This window comes from Manis pentadactyla, chromosome 1 (assembly GCF_030020395.1).
Source record: "Manis pentadactyla isolate mManPen7 chromosome 1, mManPen7.hap1, whole genome shotgun sequence".
In the NCBI taxonomy this organism is placed as follows: domain Eukaryota; kingdom Metazoa; phylum Chordata; class Mammalia; order Pholidota; family Manidae; genus Manis; species Manis pentadactyla.
The window spans coordinates 195046511-195073972 of NC_080019.1; the positions used below are offsets into that span (position 1 = coordinate 195046511).

The following is a 27462-nucleotide window of genomic DNA, read 5'->3' on the forward strand; positions in this document are numbered from 1 at the left end:
GAGGTCTGCCAGCAATAAAAACTCTGCCTTAGTTTATCCAGGAATGTACTTTGCCTTCATTTTGAAAGAACAGCTTAGCTGGACACAGAACTTTGAAAGCATCACCCTTCTGCTTTGTGATCACTATTTCTGGTGAGCAGGGAGCTGTTAATCTTATTGTGATCATCTGGTACATGTTTTTCTCTTGTGGATTTTGAAATATTCTCTTTAACAGTCTTCAAATATTTTTCTGCCTCTCTCTCTCTCTCTGTTTCCTTTAGGGATTCATACTATGCATACATTGGTGTGTTTGATGATGTCCCACAGGTCTCTAAGCTCTCATCACTCATCATTTTTCTTCATTCTTTTTTCTGTTCTTGAGATAGAAATTCTGCTCTTCCAATCTTCGTTAATCTAGTTTAAATTTCCTGATTCTTCTTACTACCAGCTCAAATGTACTGTTGAACCTGACCAGTATAATCCATGAATTTCTACTTTTTTTTTTATCTTTTACTTTCCTCCTTGTACTTTATTTTGGTTGTTTGATTTCTTTTTTTAAGTTCTTACTGGTAGATGTTTAAGCTCATTAATTTTCTGCTTTCTCCTTTAATCCAATAAACTTTTCACTAAATACTGACTTACACTTCAATTTTAATAAGTAATATTTTTATTATTCCATTCAAAGTATCTGATTTAGGGGATTAAACAAAATGGTGGCATGAGAAGTGAGGCAAGAAACCTTGTCCCAAAATAACATATAACAGAAAAATACAGAAAATACAACTAATCCTGAAAGAGCAATCAGAAAGAAGACTGCAACAGATGGCCTACAGCTCAGGAAAAGAGAAAACACCACAGAAAAGGGTAAAGTAGCAAAGCCATGATCCAGCAGGACCCAAGCCCTCCCCTGACCCCAGCTCACCGGCAGGAGGAAGATCAACGGAGCGGGGAGGGAGTAGAAGCCCAGGACTGCTAAACACCCAGCCCTGGAGAGCCAGTCCAGGAGCATGAACCCACATTACATGGTGCTGTGGAGATTAGAGGGGTTGGAAAGCAAAGACAGGCAGAATACGTGGAAAGACTGAGATTCCAGGCATTTGTGGAGAACAGGTCCCACAACCGGCCACTCTGGGACAAAAGAAAGGCGGATGCTTTGGAAGACTTTCCAACTGTGAGAGGGGTGCTAAAGAGGCAATGATTGCACAGAGCTTGCTGCTCAGGAGAAAAGACAGGTGGACAAAATCATCCCAGCACTCAGCCCAGCACGTTGGGAACTTTCAGGAGCTTCAGGCACTCCATCCCCTTAGCTGGCAATGCAGCCCTGAGGCCCCCCACTGTGATATGCAGCCTGCTGCTCCCTCCTCCCAGCTGGCACCAGTTCACAAACTTGATGCCCCTGCCAATGTGCCAGGCCAGCTGGAAGGCAGCCCCACATATGGTAACTACACGGGCTTAATGCAGAGGCTGCTCCCTGCATGCTCGGCCCACTGGCCCTGCCAGTGGAAGCAGGCACTGCTACAGGGAAGCAGGAAAGAGCTCTTTTCTCCCGGCAGGCACCGGCACCACTCGCTTGCCACCCCCACCATCACTCCAGGTGCTGGGCAGCTCTAGAAAGTAGAGCTCCTGGGCACTACAGGGCACCGCCTACACAAAGTTGTTATTTCATAGGAGACATCAAGAACATGAAGCAGCAAAAGAACCTGATACAAACTAAAATCTCTCAAACACCAGGAAGAGGGCTAAGTGAAAGTGAACTCATCAATCTTCCTGATAAAGATTTCAAAATAAAAGTCATAAACATGCTCACAGAGCTAAAGAAAAAGATTCAAGATCTCAAGGAGAACTTCAAGAAAGATAGAAACTTTGGAAAATATGTACCTGAAATTAAACATACAATGGGGGGATTTAAAAGCAGATTAGATGAGGTAGAGGAGACAGTAAATAAAACAGAAATTAGAGAACAGGAATACAAAAAAGCTGAGGCACATAGAGAAAAAAGGATCTCTAAGAATGAAAGAATATTGAGAGCTGTGCAACCAATCCAAATGGAAAAATATTCGAATTATAGGGTACCAGAAGAAGAAGAGAGAGAAAAAGGGATAGAAAGTGTCTTTGAGGAGGTAATTGCTGAAAACGTCCCCAGTCTGGGGAAGGAGATAGTTTCTCAGGCCATGGAGGTGCACAGATCTCCCAACACAACGGACCCAAGGAAGACAACATCAAGACATATAATAATTAAAATGGCAAAGATCAAGGACAAGGACAGAGTATTAAAAGCAGCCAGAGGGAGAAAAAAAGATCACATACAAAAGAAAACCCATCAGGCTATCATCAGACTTCTCAGCAGAAATCTTACAGGCCAGAAGGGAGTGGCATTATATATTTAATGCAATGAAACAGAAGGGCTTCGAACCAAGAATACTCTACCCGGCAAGATTATCATTTAAATTTGAAGCAGAGATTAAACAGTTCCCAGATAAGCAAAAGTTGAGGGAATTTACCTCCTACAAACCATCTCTACAGTGTATTTTGGAGGAACTGCTATAGATGGAAGTGCTCCTAAGGCTAAATAGCTGTCACCAGAGAAAATAAAACCACAGTAAAGAAAGCAAACCAATTAATTACTAAGCAAATTTAAAATTAAATCAACTACCCACAAAGTCAGTCAAGAGATACACAAAAAGTACAGAATATGACACCTAATACATAAGGAGTGCATTAGGAAGAAAATGAAGGGAGAAAAAAAGTGTTAGATAGGAAAGAGGCTGCCATTCATATCTTTGGTAATTGCAAATCTAAAGCCTGCAATGGCAATAAGTACAAATCTATTGATAATCACCCAAAATGTAAATGGATTGAATGTACCAATCAAAAGACATAATAGTTACAGAATGGATAAAAATAAACAAAACCCATCTATATGCTGCCTACAAGAGACTCACTTCAAACCCAAAGACATAGACAGACTAAAAGTGAAGGGTTGGAAAAAGAACTTCATACAAATAATAGGGAGAAAAAAGCAGGAGATGTAGTACTTTTATCAGATAAAATAGACTTCCAAACAAAGAAAATAACAAGAGACAAAGAAGGACATTACATAATGATAAAGGGGTCAGTCCAACAAGAGGATATAACCACTGTAAATATCTATGCACCCAACATAGGAGCACCTACATATGTGAAACAAATACTAACAGAAGTAAAGGGGGAAATAGAATGCAATGCATTTATTTCAGGAGACTTCAACACACCACTCACTCCAAGGAACAGATCAACCAAACAGAAAATAAGTAAGGAGATGGAGGCACTGAACAACACCATTAGAACAGATGGACCTAACAGACATCTACAGAACACACCACCCCAAATCATCAGAATACACATTTTCTCAAGTGCACATGGAACATTGTCCAGAACAGATCACATACTAGGCCACAAAAAGAGTCTCAGTAAATTCAGAAGGATTGAAATTGTATGAACCAGTTTCTCAGACCACAAAGGCATGAAACTAGAAATAAATTATGCAAAGAAAACAAAAAAGCCCACAAACACATGGAGGTTTAACAACATGCTCCTAAATAATCAATGGGTCTAGTTCAATCATTGTGGAAAGCAATATGGAGGTTCTTCAAAACACTAAAAACAGAAATACCATTTGACCTGGGAATTCCACTCCTAGGAATTTACCCAAAGAATGCAAGTTCTCAGATTCAAAAAGACAGATGCACCCCTATATTTATTGCAGCAGCACTATTTACAATAGCCAAGATATGGAAGCAACCTAAGTGTCCATCAGTAGATGAATGCATAAAGAAGAGGTAGTACATATACACAATGGAATACTATTCAGCCATAAGAAAGAAACAAATCCTAGCATTTGCAACAGCATGGATGGAGCTAGAGGGTATTATGTTCAGTGAAATAAGTCAGGCAGACAAAGACAAATACCAAATGATTTCCTTCATTTGTGGAGTAAAACAACAAAGCAAAACTGAAGGAACAGAACAGCAGAAGACTCATAAACTCCAAGAAAGGACTAGTGGTTACCAAAGGGGAGGGTGGGGGGAGTGCAGTGGAGAGGGAGGGAGAAGGGGATTGAGGGGTATTATGATTCGTACACATGGTGTGGGGGGGATCATAGGGAAGACAGTGTAGCACAAAGAAGACAAGTAGTGATTCTGTGGCATCTTATTACACTGATGGACAGTGACTGCAATGGGGTATGGGGGGACTCGATAATATGGGTGAATGTAGTAACCACATTGTTTTTTCATGTGAAACCTTCATAAGAGTGTATATCAATAATACCCTAAAAAATAATAATAATAATCAATGGGTCAATGACCATATAAAAACAGAGATTAAGGACTCTCTTGTCCCTTCCTGGCATGAGCCAGGAGCTCTGTCTTCTCACTTTATCTGTAAATAAAAGCCTCTACCTTACTCTCTTACCTTGAGTGTTTGCAAAGTTCATTCTTCAGCTCTGTGAACAAGAACCCCAGTATCATCTTTGGGGGCTCATCCAGGATAACTTCAGAGGTGAGTATTGCCATCCAAGCCTGCCTTTTTCTTTCACTCTCCTTATACAAGAATGCCACCTATGGCACACAACATGGGGTGCTTGTCAGCTACTTAAACAGGACAAGCCCAGCTGCCGATCTCAAGTCTCAAGCGACAGGTTCCCCTGCGTCTCCCTCAGTGGATCCCCCGTCTCCCTTGGGAGCCAGGAAAGTCAACTGGGTGGAGGCCAGGATTCCCTTTCAGAGGCTCTCCTTGGATGGGAGGGACTGAGGAAGGCCAAGGGCAACTGCAAGAGTCTAGGCTGAGGCTGCACTTCAGTGGCTTCTCAAAGGCCCGCGTGTCTGGAATCAGACCCCGACAGCCCGACCAGGTATCCACAAGAGTGTCTCTCTCACTCTGACTTTCCGCCTGCCTTTTCAGGCTGCCCCAGCCTCTGGGTGAGGCAAGGGTGCTCTTTACTTCCTTTACGTACTTTATGTGTGCCTCTAACTTCATCAGTTTCATGGAACCCGATGTACACCACTGCATGGTAGGAGAGCTATACTTCACTCTTATGCCTGACTTAATGCTGCACTTTCTTTATCTCATAAAATGTGTCTGGGCACCCATTAGCCACTTGAAAGATGATTAGCATTGGCTACCAGTCTTGTCTCGGGTGAAAGGTTTCCCGGTGTAAGCTGCTCCTTGATCCCCTGCCTCCAAACAGGAATGTCAGGGAGTGGCTGAGCCAACTTCCTACTTTCTTATCCTAATCTGCAGACTCCGAAAACAGACCAGACTAGCAGACAGTGGTCCTTGGATCTCGGTTCCAGCCAACTGAGCTGATGGCCCTGGGTGAACCTCTGGCTAGGCTGCTGCCTATGCAAGAGTTGCAGATAACCCCCAACCTCTTGTCTCACAGATCAAATTTGCTACACTGGGTGACTAGCAGAATAATTCCCAGTCAGTGGCAGAAACTGGTGTTTAAGAGTATAGACACCAACCCCGATACTGGTACATGTAAATGGCCTGATTAAATTCTAGCCATGGCTCTATTCTATTGACCTCTTTTCCTCGGAGGCAGTCTTCCTGGGCTATGGCATTTCCTTACCTGCAGCCCATGGAAGCAGCAGCAAGAAGTCACACAGTCCTGCACTTAGCAGACAGGCAGGGGCCTCTCAAAGAATGATTCTGAGTGTATTATGCTAAAGCCTGTGCAGAGAAACTAGGGTCCAGATCAGTACTTCCAGAAGGGGTAAAGTAAGAGCATGCTGGTGAGGTCCCCACTAAATCCAGAGCTCTGAAGCAACTCTTGCTGAGTGGGAAGGCAAGCGGGAAAGCGAGGCAAGGTGCAGGCCATGCTGGTGAGGGGTGGTTAAGTCCAGCAGGCCCAGCAGGGGGTGGTGACTGACCAGGCTCCAAGGCAAGGGGACGCCCTCAGAGGGAAAGGCCGACCAGGTGTCGCACACCTGTCTTTCTCTCTCTTCCAGATGGGAGCTTCCTCTTAAAGCCAGACACCCCTCTGGCATGCATTCTAAAGAACTGGGAGCAGTGTGATCCCCAGACCCTGAAAAAGAGGTGCTTTATCTTCTGCACACAAGTCTGGCCTCAATACAAACTCTCTCCAATGGAGGGGCTTGGCCCCTGAGAGAAGTATACAATATAATAAGGTTAAGCAGCTCAATTTATTTTGATGCAAGGAAAGAAAATAGTCAAAAATCCTGTGGACTACTACAATATGGAACTAGTTTTCTAAATTCTTTTGGGTGAAAATCTATTCTACTTATCAAGTTCACCATTATCCTCAAAAATTAAGAAGTTTTTAAACTAGACTCCCTGAGACAGAAGAAATTAATCTTCTGCAATACAGCCTGGCTTTAAACAATTGGTGATAGAATTATACGTGCATTTCATTTCTAGCCACCTGGACACACACACAGCCCCTATCAGTCCAGAGCCTTCGTTGGCCCTGTTCATCTGGGGCCGTCTAGACCTTAACTTAAAAACTGACCTTAACTTAAAAACTAAAATACTTATAATCAGATAAGCTAAAAAGAAGCTGATTTCCTTCTGTAATGCTGCTTGGTCTCAATACAAACTGCCAAGCAGAAAAAAATGGCCCCAAAATGACACCCTTAATTACAACAATATTTTGCAATTGAATATCAGTAACTAGAAAATATTTGTATCAGTTTCTGTCTGTGTATGTATGACTAACTGTAGTCATTACGTCTCAATCTATATGTTTGTATGTCTAAATGTGTAAATGGAAGATATTTTTCTACCTACAGATGGTATTAATAAATATTGATTTAAAGACAAGCACTTGTAAAAATTGGGCATTCCAAAAACTTCCAAAATTCTGATAGAAGATACTAAGCATTAATGCTAATTAAAACTGAACTGAAATGGACATGTCCTTATGGTTATCAGCTGCCTAAGTTTACCTAAAGCCATTTAAGTTGACGTTATCTGTTAAATCTTTCAAGAAAAAAATGCTTAAAGAGAGGCTTGACTTTGTCTAATGTTTGTTGAAAGTTTTGTGAGTAATTTATCATGGTTGTTAGGAATGAGTAAACAAGTGTAGCAAGTGAACATCTTAACAATAACAGTATGTTACAGTGTATTACAGTGTGTATACCTACAAACAGCCTGAGAATCTTTGTGATAACCTAAAACCTTAAAGTTTCGCTAGGTTAAGTAGACATATTTTGTGCTTAGTGAGAGATTGTGCTGTAAAGCACGTTTTCAGAAATTATAAAATGTGGTCATAAATTTATCAATCTAAAGAATGCTAGTGTAACAGTTTACTATGAATGCTAGTGTAACAGTTTACTATATCCTACTTCTCAGTGTTCACTGAAAATTAAGGTTCCTAATGGTTTTAAGTTCTAATTAAAACTACTTAAAATAATAAGAAAAACATCTCTTCATCCTAAAGAATGTGTGTTTTGATAAGAGAAGGTATGAGAAATGGAAATGCATTTTATGGAGAGTAAAAGAGTAACTTTGTTCTAAAGTACAGCTGTTTATTTAAAGAGGGGGAATTGAATGTAAAAAGAAAGATGTAGGAAGTTTGTGGAAGAATTTAATATGGTCATGCTATGTGAAATTAAAGCAAATGAGAGTTGATATCCAGTATACAGCAAAACTAAAATTTTTTTCTGCTTGTTAAAAGGACAAAGTTTCCTTAAACTATTAGTCTGCTGTTAATGTTAAAAGATTGCAAAGGTCTTCAATGAACTGGAACAAATACTGCTAAAATTCATATGGAACCACCAAAGATCCTGAATAGCCAAAGCAATCCTGAGAAGGAAAAATAAAGTTGGGGGGATCTCGCTTCCCAACTTCAAGCTCTACTACAAAGCCACAGTAATCAAGACAAGACAATTTGGTACTGTCACAAGAACAGACCCATAGACCAGTGGAACAGAATAGAGACTCCAGATGTTAACCCAAACATACATGGTCAATTAATATATGATAAAGGGGCCATGGACATACAGTGGGGAAATGACAGCCTCTTCAACAGTTGGTATTGGCAAAACTGGACAGCTACATGTAAGAGAATGAAACTGGATCATTGTCTAACCCCATACACAAAAGTAAGTTCGAAATGGATGAAAGATCTGAATGTAAGTCATGAAACCATAAAACTCTAAGAAAAAAAAATAGGCAAAAATTTCTTGGACATAAACATGAGCGACTTCTTCATGAACATATCTCCCAGGCAAGGGAAACAAAAGCAAAAATGAACAAGTGGGACTATATCAAGCTGAAAAGCTTCTGTACAGCAAAGGACTCCACCAATAGAACAAAAAGGCATCCTACAGTGTGGGAGAATATATTCATAAATGACATATCCGATAAAGGGTTGACATCCAAAATATATAAAGAGCTCACACACCTCAAGAAACAAAAAGCAAATAATCCAATTAAAAAAGAGCAGAGCTGCTGAACAGACAGTTCTCCAAAGAAGAAATTCAGATGGCCAACAGGCACATGAAAAGATGCTCCACATCGCTTGTCATCAGAGAAATGCAAATTAAAACCACAATGAGATACCACCTCACACCAGTCAGGATGGCCAACATCCAAAAGACAAACAACAAATGTTGGCGAGGTTGTGGAGAAAGGAGAACCCTCCTACACTGCTGATAGGAATGTAAAATAGTTCAACCATTGTGGAAAGCAGTATGGAGGTTCCTCAAAATGCTTTAAATAGAAATACCATTTGACCCAGGAATTCCACTTCTAGGAATTTACCCTAAGAATGCAGCAGCCCAGTATGAAAAAAGACATATGCACCCCTATGTTTATTGCAGCACTATTTACAATAGCCAAGAAATGGAAGCAACCTAAGTGTCCATCAGTAGATGAATGCATAAAGAAGAGGTGGTACATATACACAATGGAATATTATTCAGCCATAAGAAGAAAACAACTCCTACCATTTGCAACAACATGACTGGAGATAGAGGGTATTATGCTCAGTGAAATAAACCAGGCAGAGAAAGACAAGTACCAAATGATTTCCCTCATTTGTGGAGTACAACAACAAAGCAAAACTGAAGGAACAAAACAGCAACAGAATCACAGAACCCAAGAAGGGACTAGCGGGTTACCAAGGGGAGGGGGTGGGGAGGGTGGCTGGGGAGGGAGGGAGGAAGAGACATTACAATTAGGACACATAATGTAGAGGGGTCCCGGGGAAGGCAGTATAGCACAGAGAAAACAAGTAGTGACTCTATACCATCTTACTATGCTGATGGACAGTGACTGCAATGGGTTGTGGGGTGGGATTTGATAATACCGGTGAATGTTTTAACCACAATATTGCTCATGTGAAACCTTTACAACATTGTATATCAATGACCTTAATAAAAAAAAAAAGTAAGAACAAAATATCTGATTTATATTATTTCTTCTTTTACTCATGGGTTACTTAATTTCTATAGGTGGGATTTCACTGTCTTTTTGTTACTAATTTCCAGCCTCACATTATTGTGATCAAGGAAGATGTTCCACATGATTTTAATCTGAAATTTGTTGAGACTTGCTTTATAACACAGAAAATGAGCACTTCTCTAAATGTTCCAGGTGTACTTGAATATAGTTAAAGAGTTCTATGTACCCAGCAGGGCAAATTGATTGTGCTTTTCAAATCATTCATATCCTTGCTGAGACTTGGGTCTTTTTCACCTACCACACATTGAATGAAGTGTGTTAAAATCCCCCTGAACATGGGGGATTTTTGAATTTTTTCTTATATTTTTTCCAGGGTTTGTTTTCTTTTGATATTATATTAGGAAGTGAATATACAAGTTCAGAATTGTTATATCCTTCTAAGGAATTGAAGAGAATCTGCCTGGTATGCTTTCCTTCTAATCTCAAGTTCTTTGTGTATTCTTAAATTTTAGATGGATGGTTTACAAGCAACAGAAAATCGGATGATTGTTTTAAATCCAGTATGACATTACTATCTTTTCACTGTACCATTTGGTCCATTTGCAGATACTGTAACTGGGTATATATTTAGATTTACTGCTCCCATCTTATCATTTTTTCTGTTCCCTTTTCCTCTTTCTTGCCATCTTAGGGTTATTTTCCAAATTCCACTTTATCCTGTATTCATGTTACAGGTGTATGTTCTCCTATTATCTCCATGTTACCCTAGAAATTTTAACCTGCATACAAACTATCAAAGTTGGGCGTTAACCATTATTTTAGCCACCCCTGGCCGGGCCTGGGCCTCCTTATGCTCTAAGTCTGACTTCCCTTCTCCCAGTGCATGTGCTTATTCTGCTCTTGGTCCAGTTCCATCACTTTAGTTCTGTTTGTGTGTTTTACACAGTCAGGATTTATCTAGATTTGCCCACACATTGACCATCTCTCTGACCATTATTCTCACTTGCAACCCTACTTCCTGTCTGAGATCACACTCCTCCTGAAGTGCATCCTGAATCTCCCACTACGAGGGTCTATTGGTGACGGACTGTCTCAGTTCTGGTCTGTCTGGCACATGTCACTGCGCCCTTGCCCTGAAAGACATTTGTTGTGGGGGAAGGAGGCAGACAGATTCAGGTCGGCAGCTATTTTCTCTCAGCATTAAGACATGGCATTGTTGCTATTAAGGGGTCTACTGTCAGTCTAAGTGTCATTCCCTTGAAGATATGTATCTCTTCTGTCTGCCTGCTCGTAAGATCTTCTCTACCTTTAATATTCTACAGTTTTCATTACAATGTGTCTAAGTGTAGAAGCCTTTTCCATTTACCCTGCTTATAATTAAGTGGACTTCTCAAATTAAGTACATTTGGGAAACATTACCCAATTTTGTCTCAGCCATTACCTCTTCAAATGTTGTTCTATCCCTGTCACTCTCTCTTCTTTCTAGAGCTCTGATTAATCTTTTTTTTTTTTGATTAATCTTAAATTAAATTCTTAGTCTCTCCTCTGTCTCTTACCTGTTCTCATTTTCCATTTCTGCTTTCTGTGCTTAATTCTGGGAAATTTCTTCACATACGTCTATATCAATTTAGTTATCCCTTCAACTATATATAATCTAATAAATTTATAATTGTAATCATATTGCTCATTTTCAGGCATATTACTTGATCCTTTTTTAGATATGCTTGGTGATTTTTATAAACTCCTACTCTTCACTAATATTAATCCCTTGCCTTTTATTTCTTCAAACATTAATTAAACACACTTCTTTTATATTGATACAATAATTTGTGTATCTGAAATCTTCCACAGGTTTAGGTTATTTGTTATTTCACTGATGATGCTTCCCATTCATTTTCTGATTTTTAATAATGTGAGTTTGGCTTCTTGGAACCTTATTTGTAAGGATTTTTTTAAGGACAAGACCATGGAAGCTGAAGGTCATCTTGACAAACGCCTTCAAAGCAGGGTCAGCTCAGGTCTGTCAGCCTCTCCGGCATCTCACTCCCCCTGGGCTTTTGTGCTCTGGTCAAAGTTTTTTTCTTGCTCAAAGAAGCACTTCTTAAGATATATTTTACATGCCACCCAGCATCTTGAGTGTGTTCGCTAAGGAGAGGGGCCAGGATCTCCTCCATCGTACCCCCGGCTCCCAGTTCACAGCCAGGGAAGATGGACTGTAGGGAGGTATGCCGGCTACTCAAGTTCCTTAAAGGACAAATGATAGAAGCTCAAAGCCAGATGATAATGGTGAATAGGGTCGGACTCTGAGTGTGTTTTGTAAGTAGAACCAACAGGATTTCCTAAGACACTGGGTGTGGGTGTGAGAGAAAAAGGAGACAAAAATTAATCTAAGGTTTTTAAAGGCCTGAGAAGCTGACAGAAGAATTGTCAGCGCCTGAGACAGGGCGGCCGGTAGGGTGTAGTGTGGGCGCTTAGGGATCCAGTCTTGACGAACTGAGCTTGGATGTTTATCGGTATTCACATGGAGACGTCTGAATGTCTACTAAACATCCATGTGCAGATGTCAATAGCTGGATATATGAGTCTGCAGTTCAAGGGAGACGTCTAGGCTGAAGACACAAATTTGGTAGAACAATCAATGTTTCATCATTACTTTGACAAACCAGATCAACATAAGATGGGAGGCAAATGCCTACATGCCTATTCAACATTGTATATGCAGGCAGGAAATACAGCACTAAAAAAATTACAAGTATGATCATACTGCTAACATATAACAAGTGGCCTTCATCCCGATGCACTCTGTCTTCAGCAGCTATGTGCTGGAGTTCTATGCCAGTTCTGTGGCTCACGAGGAATGTGAGGAATTTAGAGAAAGCCTGGGAAAAAGCCAGCCACATAGCTGAATAAAGGAAAGGAAAAGGAAATCCAGCAAAGGTTGAAGGAAATGAGATTATTTACTCAGGGATAATTAATACCAACTGGTCCTGTGTCCTGGATCAGAAAAGTCCAGATACTTGAAAGTGACTTGCCACCTTTGGTCAAACAAAATAAAAGGAAATGAGCATTCATTGCCACATGAAAGGTTTAGATAATAAATAATAAGGGGAACTAACACCTATTTAACACCTACTATATTAGAGGTTGGCCCAGTCACTACTGCATCTTAATATACATAAGACCCTTGAGATACAAACCCCTATTATGCACATCAGGAAAGTGGAGTACTAAAAGGTTAGTAGAAAATGTGCAATTTCAATCTGGGTATAGTGAGTCCCAAGTCCATGTTCATTAAAATTTATCAAATTTCCTCAGGGGAAAACTGTTAAAAGTAGGAACTAGATATTAAGAGAAGTAATGGAATCTTTATTCCTAGACCTTTTAAAATGTAGAAGAGATGAGTATTCCTCGAGTGTACTTGCATGAAGCAAACCTACCTAAAGGCTAAGGGGGGAACAAGTGGTTTTCAAATTCTGAGCCATTATGAGGGCCTAGTATTCTGGAAACAATCACACCACTATCACCCAGAACCAAGAAGCACATATTGTTTCTCAAGGAACTATTTTTTTTCCTCTTTTCCTATTCTATAATAAAATATATATCCATTTTCCTAAAAATTCATACCAAGTTCTATAACAAATATCAATTTTTAAGTTAAAGTAATTCCACATATAATCCAGTGGTCAAACATCCTGGGCTTGATAGAAATTGTTTTTGTTTGACTATGGTAACAAGTAACTCTAAAGATATTAAAAGATATGGAAAAGATCTGTTAGGGTTTGGGCTGTGCTATGCCAAAAGAACCAGTAAATATCCTTACGGACAAGAAAACATGATGCCCCACTGACGAAAGGAGCGCCAAGGCAGCTGCACCACCACCCGCTCTTGTACAAGACCCAGAGTTCAGGCAGGAGCAGTCCACCCTGGTCAGGGAGCACCATCTCCAGTGACACTTTTGGCTTGCTTGCTACCTAGAGAGCTGCACAAATTAAAATGCAACTCACAACGATTTTCATTCAGCCCTGGAAAATCTCTGGAGTACGAGAGCTGGAAAGAGCCCTAGGGAACCTTAGCCTAAGACTCTTTTCATGAGGAAGGAAACAGCTGGAAGGTGCTGAAGGATCAAGTGGCTGTGTGCCAGCTTGGACAGGGGCAGGTGGTTGTAGCACACCTATCTCAGGCCAAGCCAGGCCAGACTAGCAGCGAGTGAAGGTGAGCTGTCCTCAGAACTAAGGCTTCTATCTCAGAGGCACCTCTGGGGAGAAGCACTCAGCAGAGTGGCTAGGACGTGGGACCAGGAGCCTGAGTGTTATGTTATCACCGAGCAGCTATGGAACCCTGACTAAGCCACCTCACCTTTATGTGCTCAGTTTCCCCATTTATAAAAAAGAAATTATAATGGTTGTCTTACAAGGGTATTTAAGAAATAATCTGTGAGTCTGTGTAAATAGCACTAAAAGACTGGCATTCAAAAACATTAAGTAAGAGAATTGAATTGGTACTCAAAAAACTACCTAAGAACAAAATCCCTGGACCAGATAGTATCACTGCTTAATTTTATCAAACATTTAGTGAAGACCTAATACCCATCTTCCCTAAAGTTTTCCAAAAAGTAGAAGAGGAGCGAATACTCCCAAACTCATTCTACAAGACCAACTTCACTCTAATACCAAAACCAGGCAAAGACACCACAAAAAAACAAAATTACAAACCAATATCCCTGATGAACATAGATGCAAAAATACTCAACAAAATATTAGCAAACCAAATTCAAAAATACATCAAAAAGATCATCCATCATGATCAAGTGGGATTCATCCCAGGGATGCAAGGATGGTACAACATTTCAAAATCCATCAACATTATCCACTACATCAGTGAAAAGAAGGACAAAAACCACATGATCATCTCCATAGATGCTGAAAAAGCATCTGACAAAATTCAACATCTATTCATGATAAAAACTCTCAACAAAATGGGTACAGAGGGCAAGTACCTCAACAAAATAAAGGCCATATATGGCAAACCCACAGCCAACATTATACATAACAGTGAGTAGCTGAAAGCTTTTCCTTTAAGATCGGGAACAAGACAGGGATGCCCACTCTCCCCACTTTTATTTAACATAGTACTGGAGGTCCTAGCCATGGCAATCAGATAACACAAAGAAATAAAAGGCATCCAGATTGGTAAGGAAGAAGTCAAACTCTCCTTGTTTGCAGATGACATAATATTGTACATAAAAAACCCTAAAGAATCCACTCCAAAACTACCAGATCTAATGTCTGAATTCAACAAAGTTGCAGGATACAAAATTAATACACAGAAATCTGTTGCATTCCTATACACCAACGATGAACTAGCAGAAAGAGAAATCAGGAAAATAATTCCATTCACAACTGCATCAAAAAGAATAAAATACCTAGGAATAAACCTAACCAAGGAAGTGAAAGACGTATACTCTGAAAACTACAAGACACTCATGAGAGAAATTCAAGAAGATACCAATAAATGGAAACACATCCCGTGCTCAAGGATAGGAAGAATTAATATTGTCAAAATGGCCATCCTGCCTAAAGCAATCTGCAGATTCAATGCAATCCCTATCTAAATACCAACAGCATTCTTCAATAAACTAGAGCAAATAGTTCTAAAATTCATATGGAACCACAAAAGACCCCAAATAGCCAAGGCAATCCTGAGAAGGAAAAACAAACTGGGGGAAATTATGCTCCCTGACTTAAAGCTCTACTACAAAGCCACAGTAATCCAGACAATTTGGTACTGGCATAAGAACAGACCCATAGACCAATGGAACAGACTAGAGAGCCCTGATATAAACCCAACCATATATGGTCAATTAATATACAATAAAGGAGCCCTGGATATATAATGGGGAAATGACAGCCTCTTCAACAACTGGTGTTGGCAAAACTGGACAGCTACATGTAAGAGAATGAAACTGGATTATTGTCTAACCCCATATACAAAAGTACACTCGAAATAGATCAAAGACCTGAATGTAAGTCATGAAACCATAAAACTCTTAGAAAAAAACATAGGCAAAAATCTCTTGGACATAAACATGAGCAACTTCTTTATGAACATATCTCCCTGGGCAAGGAAAACAAAAGCAAAAATCACAGAAATCTGTTGCATTCCTATACATCAACAATGAACAAGTGGGACTATATTAAGCTGAAAGGCTTCTGTACAGCAAAGAACACCACCAATAGAACAAAAAGTCACCCTACAGTATGGGAGAATATATTCATAAATGATATGATAAAGGGTTGACATCCAAATTATATAAAGAGCTCACACACCTCAACAAACAAAAAGCAAATAATCCAATTAAAAAATGGGCAGAGGAGCTGAACAGAGAGTTCTCCAAAGAAGAAATTCAGATGGCCAACAGGCACATGAAAAGATGTTCCACATCCCTAGTCATCAGAGAAATGCAAATGAAAACCACAATGAGATATCACGTTACACCAGTTAGGATGGCCAACATCCAAAAGACAAACAACAACAAATGCTGGTGAGGATGTGGAGAAAGGGAACTCCCCTACACTGCTGGTGGGAATGTAAAATAGTTCAACCATTGTGGAAAGCAGTATGGAGGTTCCTCAAAAAGCTCAAAATAGAAATACCACTTGACCCAGGAATTCCACTTCTAGGAATTTACCCTAAGAATGCAGCAGCCCAGTTTGAAAAAGACATATGGCCCCCTGTGTTTACCACAGCACTATTTACAATAGCCAAGAAATGGAAACAACCTAACTGTCCATCAGTAGATTAATGCATAAAGAAGATGTGGTACATATACACTATGGAATACTATTCAGCCATAAGAAGAAAATAAATGCTACCATTTGCAACAGCATGGATGGAACTAGAGGGTATTTTGCTCAGTGAAATAAGCCAGGCAGAAAAAGACAAGTACCAAATGATTTCACTCATCTGTGGAGTATAAGAACAAAGCAAAAACTGAAGGAACAAAACAGCAGCAGACTCACAGAACCCAAGAATGGACTAACAGATACCAAAAAGAAAGGGACTGGGGAGGATGGGTGGGAAAGGAGGGATAAGGGGGAAAAAGGGGCATCACAATTAGCACATACAATGTGGGGGGGCACGGGGAAGGCAGTATAACAGAGAGAAGACAAGTAGTGACTCTATAGCATCTTACTACACTGATGGACAGTGACTGTAATGGGGTATGTGGTGGGGACTTGATAATAGGGGGAGTCTAGTAAACATAATGTTGTTCATGTAACTGTACATTAATGATAACAAAATAAAAAAATAAAAGGGAAAAAAGGACATTAAGTATTCTTCATTTTCTCTCCCTTTTACCATCCCTGCTCCCCTCCAACTGACATCACCTGCTTGCACATGACCCATGACAACCATCTGGACAGTCACCTCATAGCTTAAGTCCTAACTCCCTTGGATTCTATGGGTCTCTTGGTTCACATTCTTCAAAAAGAAAAGCTGTTTGTTCAAGTATCCCAACCTGGGTAGGCGATATTGTGTAATACAAACATAGCCCCCTCAAGCGGATTTCTACACCAAAAGCATTATTCATAGAAGACAAAATGATAAACTTTGTCAAAATTAAGAACTTCTGTTCTTTGAAGATGCTCTTAAGAGAATGAATACCAAGCAAAGCTGGGAGAAAATATTTGCAAATTACATATCTGACAAAGGATTTATACGCAAAATATACAAAGAACTCTCAATACTCAAATGAAAGAACACAATTTGTTAAAAATGGGCAAGATACATGAACAGGAACTTAATCAGAAAAGATATATGGATAGGAAATAAGCACATGAAAAGATCTACACATCATTAGTCACAACAAAAATGCAAATTAAGACCACAGCACTCCAGCTGGAGTATCTAAAATCAAGCGGACTGGCCACAGCAAGTCCACAGCAGGCAGGGGAGCACAGACACGCTGTGGGGGGGGAGAGGGGAGGGAGAGGGCAGGCAAGCAGCCAGGGGAGCACAGACACACTGCTCAGGGGGGAGGGGAGGGCGTGCACCCAGGGGAGCACAGATACAGTGCTGGGGGCAGTGGGGGGACCAAAATGCTGCTGCCACTTTGTAAAATGGTTTGGAAGGTTCACAAAAACTAACATACACGTACCAGATGACCCTGACATCCCATGCCTAGATATTTACCTGAGAGAAGTGAAAGCATGTGTCCATGTAAAGACATACTAGAATGTTCATAACAACTTTATTTATAACAGCCAAAACCAGGAGACAACCCAAATGTCCATCATCATATGAAAATTAAAGCAATTGTAGCTTACCCACATTAAAAAGGAATCAAATACTAAATCACACAACAGCTTAGATCTCAAAGTAATGATATCAAATGAGAAAAGCTGGGCAGAAAGAATACAAAATGAATGATTCTGTTTATATAAACTTGTAGAAAATGACAACTAATCTATCATGTAGAAAGGAAGGACATGGTTGTTCTGGGAAGCAGGAAATAGAGGGATGGAGGGGAGATCAGCAAGGAGCACAGGGCACCTTTGGGGGTGACGGACCCATTCACTATCTTGGTTGTGGTGATGATTTTAAAGGTGTGTATTTACATCAAAACTTATCAAATGTTTGCCTTCAATGTGTGCAGTGTATTGCACATCAGTTATACCTCAAAAAAGCTACTATAAAAAAAATAAGTATTTACCACCAAGTGGAACATTAAGTAAAGTCAACTTTTTTTCACACTTGCATGAAATACATACCTACAAAATACATAGTGTTAAAAATTATGATGAAGAGATTGGGACAAAATTTTAGGTTAACTGGTGGTAAGGGAGAAGAGAAAGAGAAACAGCAAAAAGAGCTTTTTGTTTCAAAGAAAACAAAAAAACACACATCATTATATAGGTATTAACTTCAGAGCTGCAACACCAATTCCCCACATTCCTTAACAATGGGATTTCTCCCTTATCTGATATTGAGCTACAGACAACACGACAGACAATGATATTTACTGTACTGTTCACACAGTGTGACAATGACAATGCCATTTGTCAGCTGTTTTATCAGATAATTTTTTGTGTCATAGAATCAAAACTAAATTGAAAGCAACACTTCAGAGACAGAACTAGAAAAAATTTAGCTTGCCACCAAGTCTTCTCTAATGTGAACTCTTTTCATTTTAAGAAATACCACCTTGGTACAATCAATCCTAATTTATAATCCTTTACAACTTCCTTCAGCCACAAGGACAGGCACACATGCTGTTCAAGGAGATGTATAGGTAAACCCCCTCCTTACCACTCAAAAGCCACCACAGCAGAGGGATGAACCCTGGACTTTCACTGATGTACTTCAAGCCTTTCAAATTGATGCTCACATTGTACAGGGACATCAGCATTAACCTGAAATGCAAAAGAAAATAGTGTTGAAATACTGGCCCCTCCAAACTGTATTTTACCCTAAATACATCTGGTTACTAGCCACCGTATTTTGTGGTTTCCTTACATTTCAGATGTTCAATTTACAGAATTCTACATGAGTGCAGAAAGGGGCCCACAGGAAACCTCAAAACCGTATCTATTGAGTCATCTCTTTTATTATCAATCCTGCATTTATATACAGGTAACCCTCAATTCATAAGTATACTGTACTCTCAAAATTCAGTTCAGGACTTTAAAATTTAATGGTTAAAACTGAATCCTATCTTTTCATTCCACAAACATTATCCATGATGTGTGGGTAGCCAGGTCAGGCCCCACGGCCTGGTTAATCCACAGCACATGCAGTGCAGAGCACCACCACCTGGCCGTCCTTAACCACCACCAACACAGTCCCCAGAAGTAAAGGGGATCACACAAGCTCTGTTAGGGTCTGACCACAACTGGCAAGAGGGAGCTAATGAAAACCGGAACACTATCAGACAGCTCTCTGAGAACACTGCAGAACACAGAGACCCCACAAACTTCACACTGCAAAGCAATAAAAGAAGCCCACACAATTGAATGGATGTGCTTTCAAGAAACGAAGGGAAACAACTCTGATCAGGAACCCAATAAGAGCACTAATTCAGGTACTAAAGATGAAAAATTCCAGAAGCACAGAGTATTAGAGACTTCATGCAGAGGACAGGAGGAGAAGCCTCAGATCAACACAGATAGGGATGCAGAGCCTCAGATCACAGGCCCCTGCAGAAAGCCAGGGAAGAGTGAGCTTTCAAGCTTTGTATGAATCTACACTTTCCGTATGGCCTGAAGATCCACAAGCCAGTGACTTTCACACAGAGCAGACCTTGATTAGGAACTCCAGCTGCCTGGCCAAGCCCAACAAACATTCTCTTAAGAAACAGTGCCCTCAACCTGATTTTCCTAGAATTTCCAGAAATAGAGCACTAACTAATGTGGGTTCATAATAAAAAAATCACAAAAAAACAGGAAAAACAAGACCTTATCAGTTAACAGCACAAAGACCCAATGAGAGCCAGAATGTAAAAACTGTAAGACACCACAAGTACCCCATGTGTAGAACAGAATATGGGCATGTTTAATAGGCATAAATAATTGAAAAAAATTAAAAACACAGTCAAAGAGCTACTGAGTATTACAACTCACAGGGCAATGGAAAGAGAACCTAGTAGAACATACAAAGATGAAAGCTAATGATTAAACTGTAAAATCCAAGTGTAGCTGACACAGGGAAAAGAGAAACACTAACCAGGAACTAGAGCTAAAGACATTGTAGCACACAGAGCAAGGCTAGGAAGGAGGAAGTCCAGAAAGGAGGGCACCAGGCAAGGGAGGCGCAGAAATACGCTTGTAACGCACCCAGGCCCTGGCTGGTGCTGGACTGCACTGCTCTGAGCGGAGGCTACAGAGCCCGGTGGAGAGTGAGAGCTGGAAAACCAAGGTACCCGGCCCAGATTTTGGCTGCTGACCATCTGGAGAAGCCAGGGTGTAGGAGTCCAGTAAGGCTGACCCATTCTCCTTATCTTCGGCAATGTCTGGTGCACAGTCAAGTATCGAACTAGCAGCACCAGCTAGGGTGAGGAGAGTAAGATACTTGCTTGGGCACAGATTTGCGGGATGCTAAAGGCCATCAGTAACCAAGATTTTAAATATATTGTAATGCAAATTTTAAAAAAAACTACTGCAAAAATTCCACAATAAGCAATATATCAGAATTTTAAATAAAGATGGGGTCTGTGACAGTGGCATGCCATGACATATTGGACCTGCGGCAAAAAGAAAATTGGTGACAGTGATTCAGCCCATGAACAAGGGACTCATTATGGTGCACGCACACAGGTACACCATGGAAACGTTTATTATGGTTTTCTGTTCAACAGCTGACTTCTAACCTTAGCCTGTCAAAAGCAGCTCCATGGCTGACTCGTCCTCAGAGCCACACGGGCCGCTGCAGAACTGGGAACACGGAGTGCACGGAGCACACAGAGCACAGCTCCTCCTGGACGGAGCAAGTGCATCGGCTCCCAGAGGTGGGCGGCCTCAGCGAGCACAGCATCCGCAGTCTTTCTCTCCTCCCATCTCCTGGCACTTTTAAAGTCCAGGCATAGCTACAGCACCCTTGCAGACAGCACTAGATTAGCACCCAAGAGTAGAGATGCCCAGTTCTCAGATCATGACCCTTAGCTCCTCCCAGACCACAGAATAAGCCAAAATGGCAAATCCTTCCATTTTCCTGACAATTTTACACATATCCAAAATCTATTCACTAGTATTTAGTGAGTTATTAAGGGCTGCTAAAATATCGTATTCATGAGGAAAATTCAGCACCTTAACCAGAATTTTCCGAGGTCTCTAACACAGTATTCCACAAAGAGAAAAGTCTGTAATGCAGATCACAACACAGACAATGGAACGTATTGTCTATAGGACTTTCATGCGGGGACAGCAGGCTGAGCCACTACCACAGACACTGGATGGCCCACAGGGCCTAAAATACTTCCTATCTGGCTCTTAACAGAAAAAGTTTGCCAGTCCTTGCTTTAGAGCACGAAAATAAGTCAATCTTCTCTAGACCTTGAAAGGCAAAGTTACCACCTGGGTAACCGTAAGATGGTACAAATTTCAAAATATATGTGCAATTGGAATTCTTTATTGACTGCCATTTAACTCTATGATGGCAAAAACAACTCACAAAGTGACAAATCTTTAAAATGTCATATTTGGTCAAAATCATCAACCCTTTAGGAGCTGAGATGGAACAAACACAACTGCAACAGCCCTGGTGCCACCTGAGACCTAATGCCATGGCCAGGCTACATCCCGGGAAGACCAGAGACTTCTCCAAAGTCACACAAGGACCAGCAAACAGTAAACCCAGAATGAGTTTACTCCTTATGCAAATGCTTCCTATGCCAATGTTTCTATTCCAACCAGAAGTATTTTGTAAATAATGTATCAAGGTTCTGATTGCCTAGTCAAAGAAGACGGCCCAATCAGTCTGTTCTTCTCAGAGAGATATTAAATGTCGCTTCCCAAACCACTGTTAATTAGGAGTCAGACTTTTTCTTCCAGTGACAAGAAGGGTAGGCAAGTTCTGTTTCCTAAGCAGAAGATTCACTCTAAACGCACTACTGAGCACCAAAGAGAACCTTCTTGGTCTCTGCAGTCTTGAGAATTTTACATACATCTGACACTGACAATAAAAGAACTGAAGATGAGGCTAAAAAAAAAGGCCCTGGCAAACCTGAGATGCCGCAGAAACAACACACGAGCAACTCTCATCCAACACTCTCCTCACCTGGCTCCGCCCAGATCGGGCGCTGGCCCGGCTGTCCTGGTGAGAGGTCACAGAGGGCTCCTGACAGGCTGACGGGCAAGGCTGAATCACTGAGGTAAAGCTGGCACGACCCAGCCACCTATTCTTCACTTACAAGAAATCACAGCCTGGAACCCAGGAGTGACAAAGAATAAACACACCCCATACTTCAAAACAAACCAGCAATAAAAATAAACAAGAAGGCAGCTGTGATGTCCACTGCCAGAAACAAACCACAGTTCATCCTAAAACCCAAAGTAGCCAAATCAGCACCTCAAGTAATTCTGAGGAACAATGTGCCGTAAAATTCTCATGAAAGCCTGCACGCGCTATTTGAAAGAGAAGCAACTGGCAAAGCAATACACCCGGACATCGGACCCAACATCAGCCAGAAAACTGCAGTTAGGAGCCTGCCCATTTTTAAAGAGGAAGGCAGTAATTAACCACACAACATGCTTATTTTAGATTCTGTGCCCCATCCCCAATCAAGTTAGAACCTAAAATCTGTGTTCTGTAATTTATGTAATCCTAATCAAGTATCTGTAGATTTTTATCTACTGTGCAACAGTGAAGACACCCAGAAAGGTAAGAACAATATAACACCCACCTCCCTGGCCACAAAAGGAAACCTTATCACCATAGTCAGACCTCCTTTGTGAACTCTGACACAGTCTTCAAGAAGGCAGGCTTCACCTGGGATGCACCACGGCCATGCACTTCCGTACACTGGGACAGCATTTGCACGGAACCTGCCGATCTTGGCTTCCCTTCCACGCCACTGCAAGGTGTCTGTGCTGATTGTACAGTTCTAACATCTTCTCACTGGGTCCCAGCATGTTAGCTAATCACGATGGTCTGACAGGGCATTTCCCAGTGCACACTATCACAAGCTCGGCTGCCATGGCATCTCTACACAAGCAACCTGGTTTACTGGTAAAACCTTCTCTGCAGCGTGTACACAAGTGAACTGCCTGTGCCAGGCATGTGCCTCTTCCACCCCTGCCGCCTGCCGGCAGAGTGGACAGGTGGAAGATTTACCAGGTCACACATCCCCTCCAGAGCTCAGAACCATCAGACTCCAATTTTTTTCAATGAGTGGAAGGAAAGGCATCTCATTATGGCTATAATTTGCATTACAAATGCTTGAGAATCTTTTCCATATTCATGAAACTTGCCAATATGTTTCTTTTGTGAACTGCCAGATCATCTCTTTTGCCCATATGTATTAGGTTACTTGCCTTTTTCTTATGAAAGAGCCAAATACAGATTTGGGTTTTTTTCAATGTACACAGAATGATCCAACTAGATAGGCTGAAACCCCGAAAAGGTCTTTCAGAAGAACTGAGATTATATTCTTAGCACCAACTACCAATTTATTACTCAGTACTAGCAAGTCAATGGATATTAAACATTTGGTGGCTGAAAACTCTACTGCCTGGAAAACAATATATGTTAGTTCCCAGACCCTAAATGTTAGAGATAAAACACTTTTGAAGCTTGTCTGACTTTCGTTAATATCTGGAAATGCTGATGACACTAAATTAAGGAATCTGAACCTTAAGATTTGTCTTAAAAATATACTTCTCTTTTCAAAATATTTAACTGTTAATCAACATCTTAGATGTATGTTATAATGTCCTGAATGGTAACTTTCCTACTACCTATGATTACTAAAGTTTTGACTGGAAACAACTTAGAAACCCAAACATGTTTGAAGATTTCAATTGGCAGGAAGCTGCTCCTATGTGAAGAAGGTGTCAGGCCACCCAAATGCACAGAACTCTGTATGACTTTTAACAAGGTATGACCATAACCCAGGTAGCAAACATTTGTACCGCATTTGCTCATTTAGCAGCATTTACTAAGCACCCTCTTTGTACTAGACCTTGAGAATTCAGAGCTGAAATGCAGTCTGTGCAAACCAGAAGTTCACAGTGAACGGAGCACATGGGACTTTACGGTGGATGAGCCAAGTGCCCACGGAACCCTGGGTGGTGTGTGCTTTCAGAGTTCCTTCTCCAAGCTTAGTGCCAGAAGCTTAATTCTAAAGCACTGCCATTGTTTTAAGACATTTTGTGGAAGTGCTTCTGGAGGCCCTTTCAAAAGATACAGTGCACACTCTGACCATTCTGGAAACATTCACTCCTCTTTGGAAGCTGGGACTCTGCAGAAGTCAGCCCGCTGGTCCTGAGATGGTGACCCATCACTCGGGGCTCAGATCTGCCAACAGAGCTGCCACCAGGGCTGGTCTGCCCAAAAATGTAAGAATGCTCGTTTGTTCACAAAGCATGAGCTGGTCTTTCCGGGGGCTCACAAGCCGACTCTGCACCAGAGAACAGGGGCTTCGAACACACAACTCCTCGCTGACCAGGCCTTGCTTATGACAACTGGGGATTGCAAGCAGGGGTACAAACCAACAGTGACTTGAGGCAGCAGGACCAAGTACACCCCAAACTCCAGGGGCATTTTGTAACTCTCCACTACGTGTGGGGACAGAAAACAGCTCTGCAGAGCTGCTGTCCCCCTTCTTGACCACATATCCCGTAAGTTCCCTGGTTCCGACACGGTGGCATGTGCTGGGCACATATGTGTACCAATTAGGATTGGTAAAGTCATGATGAAGGATGGGTGATGAGAAAAAAGTTAATAAGAAAGTTAAGTAGAAGAAAATAGGAGGCACTTAGAAGGCTAGTAGTAGCCCTAACCCCTGAGACCCAGACACCCAGCATGGAACAAAAGCTTTCTCTGTTGAGCTCCTACTGAATGTCAAGGAGGATGGTGACCTCAAAGCCATACGAGAGAGGCGGAGCCAACATGGCGGCGTGAGTAGGACAGTGGGAATCTCCTCCCAAAAACATATATACTTTTGAAAATACAACAAACACAACTAGCCCTAAAAGAGAGACCAGAAGACGCAGGACAGTGGCCAGACTGCAGCTACACCAGCGAGAACCCAGCGCCTGGTGAAAGGGGTGAGATCCAAGCCCCGGCCCGGTGAGACCCGAGCGCCCCTCCCCCCAGCTCCCGGCGGGAGAAGAGCAGGCAGAGCGGGAGGGAGACGGAGCCCAGGACTGCCGAACACCCAGCCCCAGCCATCCGGGCCAGAGCGCAGACACAGTACGTACCCAGGGGGCCCTGGATACTGGGGGAACAGGGAGTAAGACCTCTGAGCGGGTGCTGAAGCTGATGCCCCTGTGACAAAGAAAAGCGGGGGCTTTTTGAAAATCTTAAAGGGACAGGGACTTAACAGCTTGACGGAAACAACCCAGGTCACAGTACAGCAGCTGGAAATTACAGGGAAAACCGGGTGCACTAACCCCCTGGGCAACAGCTCTGAGACCCCTCACGGAGGCAAACAGTCAAGCAGCCCCCCCATCCATTACCCCACCGGGCGCTGCAAAAGCAGAGAAGCAGCCTGAGACAAATTCCGCCCACAGAAAGGGAAATTTCTCCCTTCCGGCCAGGCAAGACACAAAGACCCACTCTACACGCAATTACCCAACACAAGCCACTAGGGGTCGCAGTTGTCCCAGTAAAGAAAGGCCAGTAGCAAGTGAAAATTTTGGCCCTCCCAGCTGACAGTCAATAGCACCTGTCAACATGAAAAGGCAAAAAAATATGATCCAGACAAGACTAACCCAGACAGCTTCGGCATCTGCTACATCTTCCCCTGAGAAGGAATCTGGGGAGATAGATTTAGCCAGTCTTCCTGAAAAAGAATTCAAAACAAAAGTCATAACCATGCTGATGGACTTGCAGAGAAATATGCAAGAACTAAGGAAGGAGAATTCAGAAATAAAACAAGCTCTGGAAGGACTTCAAAACAGAATGGACGAGATGCAAGAGACCATTAATGGACTAGAAAACAGAGAACAGGAACGCAGAGAAGCTGATGCAGAGAGAGATAAAAGGATCTCCAGGAATGAAAGAATTTTAAGAGAGCTGAGTGATCAATCTAAAAGGAATAATATAAGAATCATAGGTATTCCAGAAGAAGTAGAGAGAGAAAAGGGGATAGAAAATGTCTTTGAAGAAATAATTGCTGAAAATTTCCCCAAACTAGGGGAAGAAATGGCCTCTCAGACCACAGAGGTACACAGAACTCCCATGACAAGGGATCCAAGGAGGGCAACACCAAGACACATAATAATTAAAATGGCAAAGATCAAAGACAAGGACAAAGTATTACAAGCAGCCAGAGAGAAAAAAAAGGTTACCTACAAAGGAAAACCCATCAGGCTATCATCAGACTTCTCAACAGAAACCCTACAGGCCAGAAGAGAATGGCATGATATACTTAATGCAATGAAACAGAAGGGTCTCGAACCAAGACTACTGTATCCAGCACGAATATCATTTAAATATGAAGGAGGGATTAAACAATTCCCAGACAAGCAAAAGTTGAGGGAATTTGCCTCCCACAAACCACCTCTACAGGGCATCCTACAGGGACTGCTCTAGATGGGAGCACTCCTAAAAAGAGCACACAACAAAACACCCAACATATGAAGAAGGGAGGAGGAGGAATAAGAAGGGAGAGAAATAAAGAATCATCAGACTGTGTTTATAATAGCTCAACAAGCGAGTTAAGTTAGACAGTAAGACAGTAAAGAAGCTAACCCTAAACCTTTGGTAACCACAAACTTAAAGCCTGCAATGGCAATAAATTCATACCTTTCAATAATCACCCTAAATGTAAATGGACTGAATGCACCAATCAAAAGACACAGAGTAATAGAATGGATAAAAAAGCAAGATCCATCCATATGCTGCTTACAAGAGACTCACCTCAAACCCAAAGACGTGCACAGACTTAAAGTCAAGGGATGGAAAAAGATATTTCAATCAAACAACAGAGAGAAGAAAGCAGGTGTTGCAATTCTGGTATCAGACAAAACAGACTTCAAAATAAAGAAAGTAACAAAAGACAAAGAAGGACATTACATAATGATAAAGGGCTCAGTCCATCAAGAGGATATAACCATTATAAATATATATGCACCCAATACAGGAGCACCAACATACCTAAAACAAATATTAACAGAACTAAAGGAGGAAATAGAATGCAATGCATTCATTCTAGGAGACTTCAACACACCACTCACTCCAAAGGACAGATCCACCAGACAGAAAATAAGTAAGGACACAGAGGCACTGAACAACACACTAGAACAGATGGACCTAATAGACATCTACAGAACTCTACATCCAAAAGCAACAGGATACACATTCTTCTCAAGTGCACATGGAACATTCTCCAGAATAGACCACATACTAGGACACAAA

General features: G+C 41.4%; 1 protein-coding gene across 6 annotated transcripts in view; it reads right to left on the minus strand.

The window, feature by feature from the left end:
- Nucleotides 1-27462, minus strand: part of HSF2BP (heat shock transcription factor 2 binding protein) — a 136907-nt gene that overhangs the window by 34197 nt on the left and 75248 nt on the right. For 4 of the 6 annotated variants that reach the window (XM_057505055.1, XM_036912147.2, XM_057505066.1 and 1 more), the window contains one exon: nucleotides 18697-18800. The exons of the other annotated variants lie outside the window; for them this stretch is intronic. In XM_057505055.1, the coding sequence (XP_057361038.1) occupies nucleotides 18697-18800 (104 nt within the window). The remainder of the gene's footprint in view (nucleotides 1-18696; nucleotides 18801-27462) is intronic. 6 annotated transcript variants of the gene reach the window in all.